At 41.6% G+C, this 19,257-nt stretch overlaps 1 protein-coding gene across 2 annotated transcripts in view; it reads left to right on the top strand.

The window, feature by feature from the left end:
- The window catches only part of IPO13 (importin 13), a 237,151-nt gene that overhangs the window by 94,059 nt on the left and 123,835 nt on the right, over nucleotides 1-19,257 (top strand). For both annotated transcript variants that reach the window (XR_004536602.1, XM_033916137.1), the window contains exon 10: nucleotides 4,973-5,107. Coding sequence is in view for 1 of the 2 variants with exons in the window: in XM_033916137.1 (XP_033772028.1) it covers nucleotides 4,973-5,107 (135 nt within the window). In the remaining variant the exon portion in view is untranslated. The remainder of the gene's footprint in view (nucleotides 1-4,972; nucleotides 5,108-19,257) is intronic.

The following is a 19,257-nucleotide window of genomic DNA, read 5'->3' as shown; positions in this document are numbered from 1 at the left end:
ATTGATATTATCATTTTGCATGACATCATTGCATTCATAATTCTGTACTCACATACATATTGAACAGGATTGGCCCCAGCACCGAACCCTGAGGGACTCCACTAGTCACCTTTCCTTCCTTCGAGCGACTTCCATTAACTACCACCCTCTGGCGTCTGTCCGACAGCCAGTTTCTGACCCAGTTCACCACTTTGGGTCCTAACTTCAGCCCTTCAAGTTTGTTCAACAGTCTCCTATGAGGAACTGTATCAAAGGCTTTGCTGAAATCCAAGTAAATTACATCTAGCATATGTCCTCGATCCAGCTCTCTGGTCACCCAATCAAAAAATTCAATCAGGTTCGTTTGGCACGATTTACCTTTTGTAAAGCCAAGTTGCCTCGGATCCTGTAACCCATTAGATTCAAGGAAGTACACTATCCTTTCTTTCAGCAACACTTCCATTATTTTTCCAACAACTGAAGTGAGGCTCACTGGCCTGTAGTTTCCTGCTTCATCCCTGTGACCACTTTTATGAATAGGGACCACATCCGCTCTCCTCCAATCCCCAGGAATCACTCCCGTCTCCAGAGATTTGTTGAACAAATCTTTAATAGGACTCGCCAGAACCTCTCTGAGCTCCCTTAGTATCCTGGGATGGATCCCGTCTGGTCCCATCGCTTTGTCCACCTTCAGTTTTTCAAGTTGCTCATAAACACCCTCCTCCGTGAACGGCGCAGAATCTACTCCATTTTCTCGTGTAACTTTGCCAGACAATCTCGGTCCTTCTCCAGGATTTTCTTTTGTGAACACAGAACAGAAGTATTTGTTTAGCACATTTGCTTTCTCCTCATCACTCTCCACATATTTGTTCCCAGCATCTTTTAGCCTAGCAATTACATTTTTTATCTTCCTCCTTTCACTAATATATCTGAAAAAATTTTTATCTCCCTTTTTTACATTTTTAGCCATTTGTTCTTCCGCCTGTGCCTTCGCCAAACATATCTATCTCTTGGCTTCTTTCAGTTTCACCCTGTAATCCTTTCTGCTCTCCTCTTCTTGGGTTTTTTTTATATTTCATGAACGCCAACTCTTTCGCCTTTATTTTCTCAGCCACTAGGTTGGAGAACCATATCGGCTTCCTTTTTCTCTTGTTTTTATTGATTTTCTTCACGTAAAGGTCCGTAGCCATTTTTATCGCTCCTTTCAGCTCCTTTCTAGTTCAATAGGAACGTTGGTCTTGAATCAGTGGATTTATCCATCTTCACTCGCAGAGTGGGTTTTGGGTTTTTTTTTTCTTTTTTAGGTTTTTTATCTGGTTGAGAGGCTCGCCTAGTCCTTCTGGTAGTTTGGGTTCCCAGTTAGCCCGAGTCCCAGGTCAGAAATCCTTGTCTGAGCTGTGAAATGGCAACTGTGTGGCCCTAGTGAAAAAAAGTCACTCCATTTCTGGGAAAACCCAGGAGGGAGATACAGGATTGCCCGCAGGGGCCCATTTGAGTGCCCTGGTCAGGGTTTTGCTCTGGAATTTAGCAGCATGATGTACTTGAATTACAGCGGCCGCATTAACCTCTCTGGAGTCTTGGCAGTTGTAGCACTGAGGTTTTCTCCCACTCAAAGCTCCTGTTCTCCGCAGCAAAGCCATGCTCCAGTAATGGGGTTCTAGTCTGATCAAGACTGGGAGGAAGAGAATTCGGTTTCTATGCTGTTACTCTTCCAGTTGGGTTCGTCATTAGCTGTTGATTTGGCATCATGCATGGAGATACCGGATGCCAACCAGATAGCTGCCCTGGATCTGTGAGAGGACTCACATAAGCCTTTTAAGCCCTCAGCACTTTTAGAGGTAATCACTCATAGAATAAGTGGGTGACAGGGGGGAGCCCTGAGGGACCCTGCAGGTGTTGTCCCAGCTATATGAGAACGAGTTGTTCTTGAGCACCTTATAGGATCTATTTCTTAGGAACCCCTGGAACCAGCTGAGGACCTGATTGGAGATGCCGATGTGGGCCAGGCATTCAAAGAGAATGGAGTGGTCGACCAGGTCGAAAGCACTGCTCAGGTCTAGTTGTATAATCAGGGCACTTGAGCCCTGGCTAAAGAGTTTGTGGAGGTGGTCAAGAAGGGAGGCTATGATGGTTTCAGTGCTGTGATCAGCGTGGAAATCTGATTGAATGTCACTAAGGAGGTTGAATTTTTCTAGGTATGTGACGAGTTCCGCCTTTACCAGCCCTTCTGCTATTTTGGTAAATAGGGGGATGCTTGGTCTGTAGTTGGCAGGGGAATTTGGCGGTTCTTTCGCGTTTTTTACAATTGAGGTGATCATGATATGACCTTGCTCTGACGGGAAGTTTCCTGTGGATAGAAGAGAATTGACCCATGTCATCATGTTTGCTTTAAAGTGGTGGGGGGGGGGGGGGGGCGGCTTTCATGATGTTTGGTGGGCATGTGTCCAGTTTGCAGAAGGAGTGTGTATATTTGTTGTAGTAGGTGTTAAAGGTATGCCAGTCAATTGTTGCGAATTGTTTCCAGCTTAGGTCTGTTCTAGTTCCTGGGTCTGGGTTCGATATATCCGGGTCTGGGAGGATGGGGAACAGCTTGAGTGGGTTGGGCCTATTGGGTAATGTTGATCTTAGTTTTTGAATCTTGGTGTTGAAGAAGTCTGCGAGGGTGTTGGCCGTTAAAGTGGATTCTTCTTGTGTGTTTGTGAAGGACTCGATGTTGTATAGGTCATTGACCAGTTTGAAGAGGTTACTACTGTTGGTTTTTATATTACCGATTTTGTGGGAGTAGAAATTTTTTCTTTTTTCTTTAGTGAGGTTTTTGTAATTTTTTTGTTTAAGTCTCCAGGCCAATCTATGTTCTGGGGTTCCAGATTTTTGCCAAAGTCTTTCTGCTTTTCTGAGTTCCTTTTTTAGTAGCAGCAGTTCTGAATTGAACCAGCCCTCGTTGTTTGTGGATCTTGTTCTGCGGGTTTTAATGGGGGCAATCTCATTTAATATGTTGGTACTATCCTTGATCCAGGAGCTCATGAGTTGTTCTGTTTCTTCGGTTGGGTTGGTGTTGGTTTTGAAGCAGGACCAGAATTCCATTGGGTCGATCTTTCCTCTAGTAGTGTGGGTTTTTGTAGTTCTCGTTTTGCTGTTTTTGGGGGGTTTATGTTGGCATCCAATGGTGAAGGTACATAGACGGTGGTCAGACCATAGCGAGTCTGACCAGTTGCCTTGTTTCCAATAAAAAGTGGGGTTGGTCTGTTCCTTAGAGGAGAGAGTTACCAGGTCTAGCTGATGACCTCTTTGATGAGTTTTGATGGGGGGGTGTTTGTCATAGCCTAGTTGGGTGAGGAGTGACCAAAATTCCAAGGTTTCTGGTTGGTCGGGTTGCTCAAGGTGGATATTAATGTCCCCGCATAGTAGGTTGTAGGGACTTGTTAAAGAATTTATGACTTAGCTCTCTTGGAAAGAGGGGCTGCGGGCACTCGGGATGAACGAAGGTGGTCTCGATTTCAGGATGTATGGGAGGAGTATTGGCTGTCCCTTCCCCATCGTGAGAGGAGTCTACTATTGAACTGTTAGCTTCTACTGAGGTCTTCTGTCCTCTTCTGTACTCTCCCTCTTCAGACTCATTCTTACTTGGATTCTCTTATGGGGTTCATTTCTCTTTCTCTTTATTTTTTCCTCTTTTTCTTCCCTTTTTGACCTAGTTTTCCTCCCCATTTAGTCTATTTTTTGTCTATTTTGTGTATTTCATATATATATTTCACAGGTCGGGAGTAGGGGTGGGTGGGGGGGTTGGGGGGAGGTTTGGATCCGGTTTTCTACTGTGTATTCTAATGTATGTTATAGTATTGGGGTGCTACGATATGTCCTTGGGGGGGGGGGTTTCAGAGGGTTTTACATGGAAACTTGTATTGAGCACCTCTTGTTCCTGAGATATCTGATCTTGGTTGTGTTTATGACCTTTTCTCTGTATGCCCGGTAGGGCGGTTTTTTTTCTGGATTGATGGATGTCCCTTTACTCTTATGTTATGTGTGTACTGGTTTGCTCAATAAAGAAATATTATATATTAAAAAAAAAAGTTCAAGGTAATTACATCCACTGCATGGTGAAGTGACCCAGTTAGTAGTAACAGGGCCCAACACGGTCCGTGTTTCGGTTCTACTGAACTTTCCTCAGGGGTCCAAAGTGTAGATCACATGTAAAAAATGGTCAGTGGGATGTATACACCAGTAACATTACAGATATAAAAGAGTACAATTCTCCTTTGTCCTGAAGACACCACAAATGAAAAAGGAAGAAACTGCTATGCAGTACTATCTAACCATTGGACCTAAGAAACGAGCAGAATGCCATCTGTAACACACTTGTTGCATTCTTGGAATAATGTTACTAAGGAGACAAGTACAAATTGAGAAGTAGCAGCAAAAGGATAGAACCTTGAAAGAGTGGTGGTAAGCTTTGGGTTCCCCTGCATATTCATTGTTGACATCCAGATAGAAAAGACACAGTCATAAAATTCCAGCTCTCTCAAGTTCCTCCACAAGAGACCATAATCAGTGCCTTCAAATGCACTTCTAATAGCAGAGAGTCAGTAAGCGTTCTGATGCAATCTAATATGTCTTTGGGGAAACCCTGATTGACCATGATTTTTTTTGCTTTAAAACCCTTTAATAGGTTAAATCATAATGGAAAGAGGTGTGGTAGAGAATAAGATGCATTAGCAGAGATGTGTATGGGATCTCAGTAGTGGTATAGCAAGGGGTACAGCAGTGAAGAATTGAGGTGCCTTGATAACACTCTAGGAATAGCGGGGATTACTAGAGGGCAGGATCAAGATATACTGGTAGAGCTGCAGTGGACCTTAGTACTATTGTAGGAAATCCACCACTGGTATAAGTATTGCTGGAAGTTGAACTCTTACCATGATAGAAATATGCCATCTATGTATTCCTGGGCTTCCAGTGTCTTAAGTCTTACACAGTGTCTCTTATTCTATCTCAGACAAGCCAGTGTATGTGGCTCATGCAGGCACTGGGATTTCTGCTGTCTGCATTGCAAGTTGAAGAGATTCTGAAAAACCTACACTCACTTATTACACCATACATCCAACAGCTGGAAAAACTAGCAGATGAAACGGTAAGTATCATCTATATAAGCCACCCATGATGATGTATACCTTATGTGTGAGTGTGATTTATATATATGTGCAGTGCATCACCTTCAACGAAGGTATGGTATAACTTGCACAGAGTGGAAGTTAAAAACCTAGCCACCATATCAGGCAAATTTTAGATGGGTCATTTTGGTCTTTATCTGCCTTCATTTTTTTTTCTGTTTCTATATCACCTTTGCAACACAGTAAATGATGGCAAATAAAGACCATATGGTCTTTCCAGTCTGCCTACCCATGCCGTCTACTCTTCCGTTGAGATTCTATGTACTTGTCCCAAGCTCTCTTGAAGGAAGGTAGCAAATAGGGACATTGTCATACCAAGATACAAATTATATTGCAGCAATAAGGGCGATCAGATTGATAGAGTGATTAAAAAGGGCCTTGAATTAAATAGACCAAAGATCATGCAGAACATAAGACACCTTGGAATCCTTATGAACAGAAATTCCATGTGTAAAGTAGAAAAGGATAGTAATGTGTACTACCGTTCATCTGGCCAGGATGAACAGACAGATGCAGAAATGTTAGCAGAAATTAGGGAGTCTAACAAACTGGGTGATTTTAATGACCTCAATATTTGACTGGATAAATATATCATTGAGCATCCTAGGGAGGCCAAGTTCATAAATTACATTACATTGATGTCTTCTATCCCGCCAATACCTTTCAGTTCTAGGCGGTTTACAACAAGAAATTAGCCTGGGCATTCCCAGGGAGATTACAAGCTATAGTATGCATCGGGATCTGGGAATGGTCGATATGATTTGGTTAGATCATTTGACAAATTTCTTGAATAGTACGGTTTTCAGTTCTTTCCTGAATGTTTTGTAGTTGGGCGTCGTGGTCAGCAGATTTGAGAGGTGGCGGTCTATTTTCGCTGATCTGGTGGATAGTAGACGTCATATATTTTTTTGCTTTCCATGCCTTTGATTGGGGGGTGGGTAATGTGTGCTTGAGTTCTCCTTGGTCTGGATGTGTTTTTCCAGATTAGGCGGTTGTTCAGATAGCTTGGTCCATTTCCATTTAGAGCTTTGAATAGGATGCATTAGAATTTGTGTTGCATGCATGCTTGTACTGGGAGCCAGTGTGAGTCTTGGAAAGCTGAGGTAATGTGGTTGTATTTTTTCAGCGAGTATACTAGTCTTAGGACTGTATTTTGTACTGTTTGTAATTGTTTTAGCATGTTGGCGGGGCATGACAGGTAACGTATGTTACAGTAGTCCAGGAGTTCTAGGATTAGCGCTTGTACTATGAGTTTGAATTGTTCATTGTGGAAGTATTTTCGGACTTGTCTTAAGTTGCGCATGGTTGCGAATGCCTTCTGAACCGTTTTGCTGTTTTGAAGTTGCATGGTGCAGCCTTTGTCTATCATTATTCCCAGCAGTTTTAGGTTGGGTTGTAAGGGATATGTGATGTATTTCTAGGTTTGTTATGGTTGGGGTTTTGTTTCTTTCTAGAAGTAAGAATTTGGTTTTGTCTTGGTTCAGTTTTGTGTTTTTTTTTAATTCTTTATTCATTTTCATCTTACAACAAAAATATATGTTAAACATTTATCAATAAATACATCATTTGAAATTCTATCATTAATGACACTAATAGATAAAAATTTTATCCCATCCCTCCCTTCCTTTCAACCTAACATTCAATCAAATATATCACATCAATAAACTTTCCTAATGATCTGATCATTTAATAAATTTAAATTCCCCCTTCCCATCCCTTCTATCTTAATATTGTATTTATAATTTAAAATGATGTCTACTCATTGCAATAATTTGTTAATTGTCCCCATATCTCATTAAATTTATTAAAATTCCCTTTTTGTACAGCTATTGTTCTCTCCATTTTGTAAATGTGACATACCGAATTCCACCAGAAGTTATAATTGAGTCTCTTCCAATTTTTCCAATTACTTGTGATCTGTTGTATGGCGACTCCTGTCATAATCATTAAAAGTTTATTATTCCTTGATGAAATTTGGCTCTTCGTTCTCATTGACATACCGAATAAAATCGTATCATAGGATAATGCCACATGATTCTCCAGTAGGCAATTAATTTGGGGCCAAATTGATTTCCAAAATGCCATAATAAAGGGACAATAGAATAATAAATGATTGAGTCCCTGCTTCAAGATTACAGTGCCAACATCTATTAGACTTAGAGGAATCTAACTTTTGTAATCGAACTGGGGTCTAAAATACTCTATGTAAAAGGAAAAACCAAGTTTGTCTCATAGATGCGGACACCGAACATCTCATTCTCCAAGACCAAATTTGTGGCCACTGAGACGCATTAATTTGATGCTTAATCTCAATGCTCCAAATGTCTCTAAGACTTGTCTTTGGTTTTTTTATTCATATATCCAGATATCAATTTATACCACTGTGCGGTTTGGTGTCCCAGGAAGTCCGCCTGAAAGCACAAGAATTCCAAACTATACTGATTATTAAGATTTTTCCAATCAGGGAACCCCTCCTGAATAGCCTGCTTCAGTTGCAACCATTTAAAACTTTGTGATTTATTAAGACCGTATTTATGTTGCAACTGTGAAAAATCAAGCAGTTTATCATTTGAAATGACATCACCTAAAATCCGTATACCTGCAATAATCCAATGCTTCCAAATGACTTTAAATCCGCCAATTCAAATCTTGGAGTTTAGCCAGATTGTTTGATTTATTGACTTATGAATTGGTATAGGTGTTAAATTACTAACAAAGCGTAATGTTTTCCATGTATCTATTAATATCCTGTTCTCTTTATATACTCTAGGCATCTTAATACTGAGAACATGACATAATCGTAAAGGGAACATGAGTCGCCATTCCAACCATAGCCAATCTGGAGTATCTCCATGAGCTCTGGGAGGACCCAATACATACCCTGGCATAAAATATAGGCTTGATGATACCTATAAAAATTTGGAAAATTTACCCCATCCTCCGTAATTGGTCTTTGTAAAGATACTAAAGCAATTCTAGGCATTTTACCTAGCCAAATAAATTTTGTAAGAATACAATTTAATTTTTTATAAAAGGACCCTTGAAAAAAACCTGGTATCATACTCATTTGATAACAAACCACAGGCAACATCATCATTTTGATTGTTTGAACTCTCCCCCACCAAGAAAGATGTAAAAAAATTGCTCACACATTTCTGTAACCTTCTTTAATAAAAATTTTTCATTCTCTTTCATTGTGCCCTCCAACGTGTTTTTAATCCAAATTCCTAAATATTTTAATCCATCTCCCTTCCATATAAAAGAGAATGATTCAAACAAACCCTTTGTGCAATGCACATTAAGTGGAAGAATTTCTGATTTACTCCAATTAATCTTATATCCTGAAAATTTTCCAAATTTCTCAATTAACTCAAGCAAGCATGGAATGGTAATTTCTGGATTTCTCAAATGAAGCAGTATATCATCTGCATATGCCGAAACTTTATATTCCCGATCTGCATAAGGAATACCCTGTATCCCCTTAGCTTGTTGAATAGCTAATAACAAGGGTTCTAATACAATATCAAAAAGCAAAGGAGATAATGGACAGCCTTGCCTAACCCCCTCTGCAAGTTAAAACGCTCTTTAAAATTATTATTTATATACAATCTTGCAGTAGGGGAGCTATACAATATTTGAATCATTTGTATAAATCCTGAACCTATACCAAACCAATCTAATGCCTGATACATAAAGATCCATTCCACATGATCAAAGGCTTTCTCTGCATCCAAAGATACAGAGAAAGCTGTCACATTCATGGCCTTTGTTAAATTTAATATAGGAAAAGCCAATCTGGTATTATTAGATGAATGTCTCTTAGCAACAAATCCAGTTTGGTGCATACCAATAATAAAAGGGAGAGCTTTGGCTAAACGTAAAGCCAATGTCTTAGCCAAAAGTTTTCCATCTACATTGATTAACGATATAGGCCTGTAGTTTGAAACCAAAGTGGGATCTTTATTTGGCTTTAGCAGAACTATAGTTAATGATTCTGCCATAGTACCTGTAATGCAACCCTTAGTTAGTTGAGACTGATATAAATTTAGTAAATGAGGTAAAAGGGTAATTTGGAATGATTTATAAACCTCAACTGTGAAACCATCACCACCTGGAGTGGATCCAACTCTAAGAGATTTCAACGCTGTTTCTAATTCTTTTAATGATATAGGCTCTTCTAAACTTTTTTTTATATGTTCAGGAATTTTCTGCCGTTCAATAAGATTCAAAAATTCTAATCCATCTTTTTCTCTACTTCCATAAGGCTCAGAGGAATATAGGTCTTTATAAAAATTTAGAAATTGACTTAAAATACTTCCAATTTGAGTATGTGTATCACCTTTCTCGTCCTTTATTGCAACAATTTTAGTTCTTCTTTTCTTTGCTTTAAGATAATTTGCCAATAATCTTCCTGCCTTATTTGAGTTTCCATAATACAGAGTTTGTTGGGAAAACAAATCTTTCCTTATCAACTTTGAAGATATCTCATTATATTTATCCTTTACTTTTAAAAGAGCCTGTAGATTATTTTGCTCCCATTTATCAATTAATTTCAATTATTTCTATTTCCAAATTAGAAAATTGTTTGTTGTTTTCTAAGAAATGCCAAATATGAAATAATATTACCTCTCATTGTAGCTTTAAATGCATCCCATAATGTTTCTGAGGTAATTTCTTCTGAAATATTAATTTGAAAAAATGCGATCATTTTTAATTTAAATTCTTCAAGGAAATTTGAATCCGCAATCAATGTATTATCGAATCTTCATACAGAGCTATTATATTCCTGCTTATCAAAATTAAATTCAATCCATACACCACCATGATCTGATAAAATGATTGGATCTATTGAAGCTTTTATCACTTGTACTATTTGATTTGAGACAAAAATATAATCTATTCTTGAAAAAGATTTATGAACTTGTGAGCAAAAAGAAAATTCTCGATCATCAAAATGAAGTATCCGCCATATCTTTCAAATCACTAGATTGTACTAAATTATCTAATCCTAATGACTTCATAATTTTACTTGGTTTTTTATCCAATAATGGATCCATTACAGCATTAAAATCTCCAGCCACTACTAAATTAGAAGCAGCCAGTGGGAGTAATAATTGTTGTAACTTTTTTTAAAATTCTACTTGATTCGTATTTGGGGCATACACATTAAACAATTCCAGGGTATTATTTCCCATGCTCATTTTCACGTGTACCCATCTACCCAATGGATCAGCATCACTCAATTGGAAATTAGCTGTACATTTTTTTGTTTATTAGTATGGCAACCCCAGCTTTTTTCCCAATTGCAGAGGCAGAAAAACATTGCTTCACCCAACCCCCCTCAAGCTTTTTTGATTCTATCATTGATAGGTGTGATTCTTGTATATAATAAATGTCAGCATTATCCCAGGACAAGCAGGCAGGTATTCTCACTACTGGGTGACGTCATCCGATGGAACCCCGATGCGGACATCTCACAAGCATACTTGCTTGTAGAAACTTTAGAAGTTTCGAGTCGCCCGCACCATGCATGCGCGAGTGCCTTCCCACCCAGTGCACCAGCGCATCTCCTCAGTTCTTACTTTTCCGCGGAGCCGAGAAGTCTGTCTTCTACTCTCTGCGTGAAGTAACTTCACTTGTGCCTTCTGAGTCCGCAGTTTTGGGTTCTTTTTACTCGTTTTCGTCGTGTTTCTTGTTTTTTCAAAAAAAAAAAAAAAGAAAATTTTCCTCCATTCGTTCGACCAGGCAGGCCACGTGGCCGCAGCCCCGCGGCTTCGATCTTGCGGTGGAGCTTTTTCAGCCTCTGTCCCGGCCTATCACCGGTTTTAAGAAGTGTGTCAAGTGCCAGCGCGCGATTTCACTGACGGACCCTCATCGACACTGTCTTCAGTGTCTCGGGCCTCAACACCTTCCGAAATCGTGCCGGCATTGCTCCACACTTACAGCACGTGCGTTCAAGCATCACTGCATCTTGTGGGAGTCGCTGTTCAGCATGGAGGCTTCGACGGAGCTGCCCTCATCGAAGAGCGTTACACCTTCGACTTCCTCCTCGACTATTCAGCCTTCCACCTCTGCGGCTCCGAGCATGCTCAAGCCTGCTTCGTTTGTGCCGGCTTCGGCTCCGGAACCTGCTGCGGTGCCTTCCTCTTCAAGTCAGATAGCGCAGCAGCCCATTCCCCCCGTGGTGCTAAAGGTGCCCAAGGCTTCTAAGCCCAAGCACCAGGGCTCCAGGGAGCGCGAAGTCCGTGCAGGAGGTCCCATTGCGGATGCGGATCCCTCCTTGCCGGCTTCGTTCCAGACCTTGCTGAAGAAGCAATTCATCGAGCTCTTTATCACTATGTGGCCGAAGCTTCTCTCCCAAATCCAGCCTGGGCAGGCGGAGGCCTCCCGCGAGGTCGAGCCGCCTCCAGTGCCTCAGCGACGCACGCACTCTCTGCAGGGAGCCGAGTCTCTGCGAATGTCTGGTCTGGCATTGATGCATTTCTCGCAAGGAGCAGAGTCTGGCCATACCTCCATTGGAACTGGTACACTCGATGCAAGGAGCAGAGTCTTTGCGAGTGCCTCCGTTGGAACCGATACCCTCGATGCCAGACCTCGAGGCTTGGCGGGTACCTTGAGGTGCTTCCACCCAACCACCTCTGCTGCGATCCACCGCTTCCAGCCCCATCCACTCGCTGGACGCCTCGACGAAGCCTCGCTCGCCTCGACTTTCAAGGCCTACTTCCAGGCACAGTTCTGGTCATCCACCGTCACCGAGGACAAATGCAATCGGAACCTCTCCACTGTTTCTCCAGACCCCGGCAAGGTGCCAAATGATTAACTTTGCACCAAAGGCAATGGAAAAGACCTCACCTGAGCACAAACTTCCTACTCCTCCCTCTTCCGTACATACATCAGTTCTCAATGAGCAGATTTTGGGGTACTGATGATGTCAACTTCAGGGCGCCCAGCGTTCTGTCATCTCTATACGCCAACGCCAGGCGTGAGGATCATTGTGCTCATTTATTTGGTTGGCGTTTGTTTTGCGAGTTAAGATTTGCGGGTGTGTTTTGCTTGTCTTGCAAAACACTCGCAAACCATGTTACTTGCTGATAAGATTGGCTGCAGATCTTATCAGCCCATAATAAAGACCTCATGATAGAGACAGTTACAATAAGATAGGTTTATTAGCAATAAGCAAAAGCCAACTCACATGAAATAGCAAAGTATAGCATATTGGCTATAAGGATAACATACATATGAAATAGCAATCTGATGTTCTTTTGGGTCTGACTCCTCTCTCTTCTCTTCCTGTTATACCCGTCGGCATAATATTTATAATAGCCTAGAGTACCACCTAGTTACAGATTACATCACATTTATCATTTTTATTAGCTATATGGTGTATACACTTATCATGGAGCCATACTGAAGCATGACATCACCTGGTGCCAAAACTGACCTTTCTGTATTTCCCTGACAAATGCATTCCCAATACTAAGGCTAATAATTTTAGAGAGCAAGCCCCCATCTTCCTAAGTTACGCTGTCCTTCACTAGTACTTCTTAGGAGGACTTCTTACCATGTATTGTACTGTTCTGAAAAGTCCCAAAACAGTGATGTCACAGTCAGGAGATCTGACTGCTGGTTTCTGGAGCAAAGGTGAATCTCTCTGTTACTAGCAGAGAGGAAAATGACTGCTTAGAAGATTGAATTCATATGCACAATGTCTCTCTTAGAAATATAATTATTTGGGGCTCTCAGGGGTCTTTGCCTACAATGCAGGTCTTATGCTTGCGTCTTCTTCCGCCTATATTTTCATGCAGGTCTTATTCCTGATTCATCCTCTTCGCAAACCGCAGTTTGACTGTAACTGTGAACAATTGAACATATTACTTTGCCACATAATCCCCATGCAAGATGGGATTTATTGTATCATTCAACTAGCTTCTGCATTCCTACAGAGAAGATGTTTTTTGGCTGCTTCCGAGGCAAGATGAGCACCACTTCTTTCATAATGTTTTGTATTTTGCTTTCCGGGTTGCAGTGATGGCACCCATGTCTCATTGCCATTGACAAATTCTCTACAGAATACTTTGAGAATCTTCATACCTTCTCAGGAACTGGGCTGCAACCTCCACACGCTGCTGTTTGTGCAGATTAGTAAGCTGTTGGGAACCCATTGTGCACAGACTTTCCTGTATCCCAAGTCATCAAGCATTATAACAAATCCATAGCTGATATCCAAATTTGCAGCCAATTGAGACTCCATTATCCATCAGTCTTCTCTAATCAAGGCATCCGCCCTGTCATTGTTCTTGTGTGTGTGATGTTGATGGGCGAACAGAATGACCTTCGTCAGTTACACCTGTTATTGCCCACTCATAAACCTTTTGTTGATTCGTGGTGCTATGGCCATACTGAGTCAATATCTGGCAGTGAATTTCCACAGATTTCACTCCTTCTGCCCAAAGAAAGCACAATACTGCATGCTGTTCTTTGATGGTGCAATCTTGCAATGGAGCATCCATGTTTGACCTCATAGCTGCCACACGACTAAAGGTTGAGTGCTGCACTGTGCGTGGACAAACTATCCAACAGGCAATGTACAAGTACATATGTTGCATTTCGCTAGCTCTGTTCTGGTTATCGCATAATTTAATAATTGCTTTTAATTTTTGATTGGTCCTTGTACAACAGTAATGACCTTGCTCTTCACAAGTACCCAAGGCCCCTCCCTCCCAACCCCCCCAATCCTTCCCCCCAACAAACAGAGCAGTCCATGCTATGGAAATCCAAGGATGATCAATCAAGCAATACTTCTGCCAAACCTAGACTACTGTTATTCTCTCTTTAGTGGAATCGCAGAAAAAGAACTAAAAAAATTAGATACTTCAGAATATAGGAGCCAGACTAATACTCAAAGCCAGGAAAAGAGAGAGAGAGCCACTCCACTACTGAAAGAACTACATTGGCTACCAATAAAAAAATTAATACAGTTCAAGATGACCTTCATGATTCACAAAGCCATACATGGTGAAAACTCCTACGGACTCACCACATCAAGGTCATATCCTTCTTCTTCAACTCAAGATCAATACAACAGTTCAAGATTCCTTTCCCATTCCCTCAGTAAGTCTGCCAAAAAAGAATGTTCGAGTCAACCTTCAAATTCCAAGCTCCGTACATTTGGAATAAATTCCCAACATATATGTGACAGATTTTCTCATACTTCTGCTTCTGAAAGTCACTTAAAACATATCTCTTTTCCTTATAAGATAATGACTCTAGTCTGTATATATGTCTCTATTGATCTCTTGTGCCTCAGGCATGGTTCCTATAAAGTCTTTTGTTAGCTGCATTGAAGCCTTGATGAAAAATTGCGGGATATAAGAGTTGTATAGTATTTTAGGCAGGGCTGTGGAGTCGGAGTTGAGGAGTCTTGAGACAATTTTGGGTACCTGAAGTCAGAGTCGTAGGTCCAGAAACTGAGGAGTCTGAGTCAAAGGATTTATCTACCAACTCCACAGCCCTGATTTTAGGCCAGCAGAGTGAGAAAAAGCACTAAAGCTTACCTGGCCAGATTATACGCCCCCCCCCCAGAAGCTCAGATGTGTAAAATCATATCTGAGTCCATAGTTCTTGTTTGGGGTCATAGTGTCCATGTTGCTTATCTGTCAACTTTTCCAGCTCTGTTGGAGCGTGGGTAAGTTAGTTAGTTTCTATACTGTTCTCCCAGGGGAGCTCAGAACGGTTTACATTAATTTATTCAGGTACTCAAGCATTTTTCCATGTCTGTCCTGGTGGGCTCACAATCTATCTAATGTGCCTGGGGCAATGGAAGATTAAGTAACTTGCCCTGGGTCACAAGGAGCAGCGCGAGTTTGAACCCACAACCTTAGGGTGCTGAAACTGTAGTTTTAACTACTGTGCCATACGCTCCCTCTTTCTGCAGCAAAACAAAGTCTCCTTGAATGGTCAGGTCTTCCCTATTGACCACTCCATAAAAATTCTAGGAGTGACTCTAGACCGCCACCTTACCCTAAATGCTCTCACAGATTTATTGGTTAAAAAATGCTTCTTGTTACTATGGAAACTTAAAACCATCAGAAAATACTTTGATGCAGCATCTTTCCGCTTAGTGGTTCAATCTTCCATCTTAAGCATGCTCGATTATTGCAACATCATTTACTTAGGATTAGAGAATGACACGGTGGCGGTTACCCACGGCTAGCCGCGTTAAGCCGCGGGTAACCCGCCAAAACGGGCAAAGAAAAATAGCAGTCGCTGCGGGGACAGGGACAAGGCCATTCACCGCCCCATGGAGCGGTGAATGGTCTTGTCTCCGCAGTGAGGCATCAAGGATCGCGCAGTCCCCGCAGCCCCTGCCCGACTGATCGATATTAGCCAGCTCCCTCCCTTCGCCTCACCTTAGTTTGCAGGCTTTCTTTTTCGGCGACCCGCACACTATCAAAGAGCCGCGCACGCGGGGCTGCTCAGTGTTCAATCTTCTGCTCTGATGTAACCGGAAACAGGAAGTTGCAGCAGAGCAGAAGATTGAACACTGAGCAGCCGCGCATGCGCGGCTCTTTGGGAAAGTGTGCAGACGCCGAAAAAGAAAGCCTGCAAACTAAGATGAGGTGAAGGGAGGGAGCTGGCTAAACACTACCCTAATCGATCAGGCGGGCGGGTGGGGGCTGTGGGGACCGCGCGTGTTCCTGGCTCACATTTTTTTTTTTGTATTTCTCTGTGATCACAGGAAGTACTTGCAACTTTAAAAAGCAGAATGGAAAGTAACAGCTCTGTATACTTGCACGAAGAAAACAAAAGTCCTAACACACATCTGCCCTTGAAGCACAATGTTGTTCTGTGCATAAAAATTAGCTTCACAAAAATTTTATGTGTGAAAAAAATTTTGTGAGGCTAATATTTACACACAGAACAGCATTCTAGTTCATGTGTAGGTGTGTGCTAGCACTTTCATTATTATTCTGATTTTTTGGACATGAACACAGTGCAGCTGCAATTACTGCAGAACTACTCATCCGTAGTTGCTAAAAGATTTGGGGCATTAAGACAGCTTAGGGCAGGGGTCTCAAAGTCCCTCCTTGAGGGCCGCAATCCAGTCGGGTTTTCAGGATATCCCCAATGAATATGCATGAAATCTATGTGCATGCACTGCTTCAATGCATATTCATTGAGGAACTCCTGAAAACCCGACTGGATTGCGGCCCTCAAGGAGGGACTTTGAGATCCCTGGCTTAGAGTTATTCAAAATGGGAGTGAAAGGGAAAAGGATTCTGGGCCAAGCGGATGAAGACGGAAAGAAAAACCCACAGCAGGAAAGAAAGGGGAGGACAGGCAGGTAGCCAGATGCTGGAAGAAGGGGGGAAGAAAGAGGGAAAGAAGCTAGATGGGGTTGAAAAGAAGAGACACACTGGTATGGAAGAGGAAGATAGGGGAAATCTGGACACAGGAAGGTAACAGAAAGAGGGGAAATTATGTGCATGAGGCATAGGGACAGAGACATAAAGGGGACATGCCATGGGGATGGTATATGGACACAGGGGGGGAGGCAATGGCAGATACATAGGGGAGATATTAGAAATGGGGAAAATAGGAGCACAGAAGCGAGATGGTTTGTGGGATTGGGACAGGGACCGAGCTCGCAGGCTCCAGTGGCTTGCACAAATTACATTGTAACGTGCCACGAAAATAAGAGGGAGGAAGGTAGATAGGCCACGCGTGAGGAGCTGAAGGGTGGTAGAAAGGAACAGATGGTAAAGGAGGGAGGGAAGGGTGGTGGTGGTGGAAAGGAATAGAACAGACATTGAAGGAGAGTGGAGAGGAACAGACCCTGAAGGGAAATGTGGAAGACAGAGTGGGGAGAAGATGCTGGAAGGGAAGAAGAGAGATGCCAGACTATGGGGGAGCAGAGGGAAGAAGATGGGTGCTAGACCAATTAGGGAGGGGGGTGAAGGGAGAGGCACAGTAACAGCAAATGGAAGACGCAGAGAGAAGACACACAGTGGATGGAAGAAATTGAATGAGAAGATGAGGAAAGCAGAAACCAGACAACAAAGGTAGAAAAAAAAAAAATTCTATTTATTTATTTATTTTTTTGCTTTAGGATAAAGTAGTATATTAGTTGTGTTGATAAAAATTTATAAACAAAGCCCTGCCAGCTGAACATCTCTTTCTCTAGTTCAGCAGCCGGAACTTTGATTTATAAGAAAAGAATAAGCTAAATATTACAGTACTAAGGCTTATATGGATGCTGCGGGGACGGTGACGGGGCGGTGAATGGGATGGCAGTGGTGGTGACGGGGCAGTGCAGAGGATGGTGGCCAGGGAACGGGGCGGTGATGGGGACAAATTTTTTTCCCCGTGTCATTCTCTACTTAGGATCCTTTAAAAAAACCATTCTAAGACTTAGAGTCATTCAAAATTCGGCAGTTCAACTGATTTTTGGGCTGAAGAAATGGGAACACATAAGCCCCTATTATCAAAAACTCCATTGATTGCCCCTGGAGGCACAAATTCTGTTTAAATTCTCCTGTCTGTGTTACAAATCAATATTTGGTCTGGCCCCCACTTATCTAGTTTCCCAATTTAACCTGGAAAGTTCTATTAGGCCCACACGAAGAATACATCTATTCACCTATCCGACAATAAAGACCTGCCACTACAAAAGATTCCTGGACAGAACCCTTGCCTTCCAGGCAGGCAAATGGAACGATTGGCTGAGTAACATTATTACGCTCTCTTCAACCTACTTCAATTTCAGAAAATTGGTCAAAACGAGTTTGTTCAATCGATTTGTAAACTAAGAATTTTTATAGCTCTGCTATTCCAACCAGTAACCTTAAGGACTATATAGCTTTCCACTTCTTTCATTATGTAAGATTGTATTGATGACTGAATTGTGATCTCTTTGCTGATTGTCCAGCGCTTCTTGCTGTAAACTGCCTCGAACTTCATGGCTTTGGCGGTATATAAGAATAAAATTATTATTATTATTAATAAAGTGTACTTGCCATCAGTAACCTAGTTTATTATTCATTCCCACAAAGCACACCCTGGGGTCCAGCATAATGGGGCCTAGCCCCATTGCAGAAAGTACTGAGGACCAATAGAGCTGAAAGAGCCCACAAGGAACTTTTTTTGTGTGTTTGTTTAGCAAACAACGCCAATATACATCAGTAGCAGTATTAGGAAACATAGCCTTAATTTTTTTTCTGGAGTATAATACCTTCGAGTAATAATTTTGTAAGCATTTTCCTTTATTAACACAGAAGATTTTTACATTTCAAGAAAAATTTGCTTCCACTTATTACATGAGAGCTCAGTTCCTATATCAGATTCCTAAGATGTCATATATTTTTTTTTAAACACACTATTACTAAATAAAAAAATTCAGTATAACAGTGAAATTAGACCTAATGCCATACACAAATTTTGAAGGTGTTTTGTGTCATCAGGGTCCTCACTAAGCCACCCTCGGTTGCAGCTAGGGAAAGACATCTCCAGGAAGCAATTGATATTATTCTCATAAAGGTAAAGGTATAATAATTTCACCCGCATCGAAGAACTGGTGAAGCCTAATTAAACCCTGCCTTTCCCAACATGAAAGTACACCCCCTTCCCTGCCTGAAAGGTGGGTTCTGTATTGATACACTGTTGAGTGCTGTAAAATATGGCTGATATGAAGGACCTCCTGTTGTTTGTATATGTGCTGTGTATTTTTTTATTTTATGATTGTCTTTTGTAAAACTGCCTAGTTATAGGTAGTTAAGAAATCTTTTAATCTAATGGATGACAAAGAGGAGACCCTGGAAGGCCTCATACTTTTTCTTTCTTTTTCTCACCTTGTCCTACACTCCCAATAAATGAACCAAGTATGGATTAGAGAAAGCGCCCTTATTCTAGGACTTCCCCCAAATGTGACACCCGTAACAGATGCTGCACTGGTATGGATGGGGAGCACAGTTGCTCTAACAAAACCCCAAGTTGAGCCTCCCAATAATACCACACCAAATTTGGAACCCCCGTACCCCCTACTCCACACCCTGCCACAAAATAGATTTAGCCAGCCCTGGGAATTCCCTCCCCCCCAAAAAAAAATCTGTGG

The sequence above is a fragment of the Geotrypetes seraphini genome, chromosome 12 (assembly GCF_902459505.1).
Source record: "Geotrypetes seraphini chromosome 12, aGeoSer1.1, whole genome shotgun sequence".
In the NCBI taxonomy this organism is placed as follows: Eukaryota; Metazoa; Chordata; class Amphibia; order Gymnophiona; family Dermophiidae; genus Geotrypetes; species Geotrypetes seraphini.
Note: the sequence above shows the minus strand (reverse complement) of the source record. Positions and strands in the feature narration are given on the sequence as shown.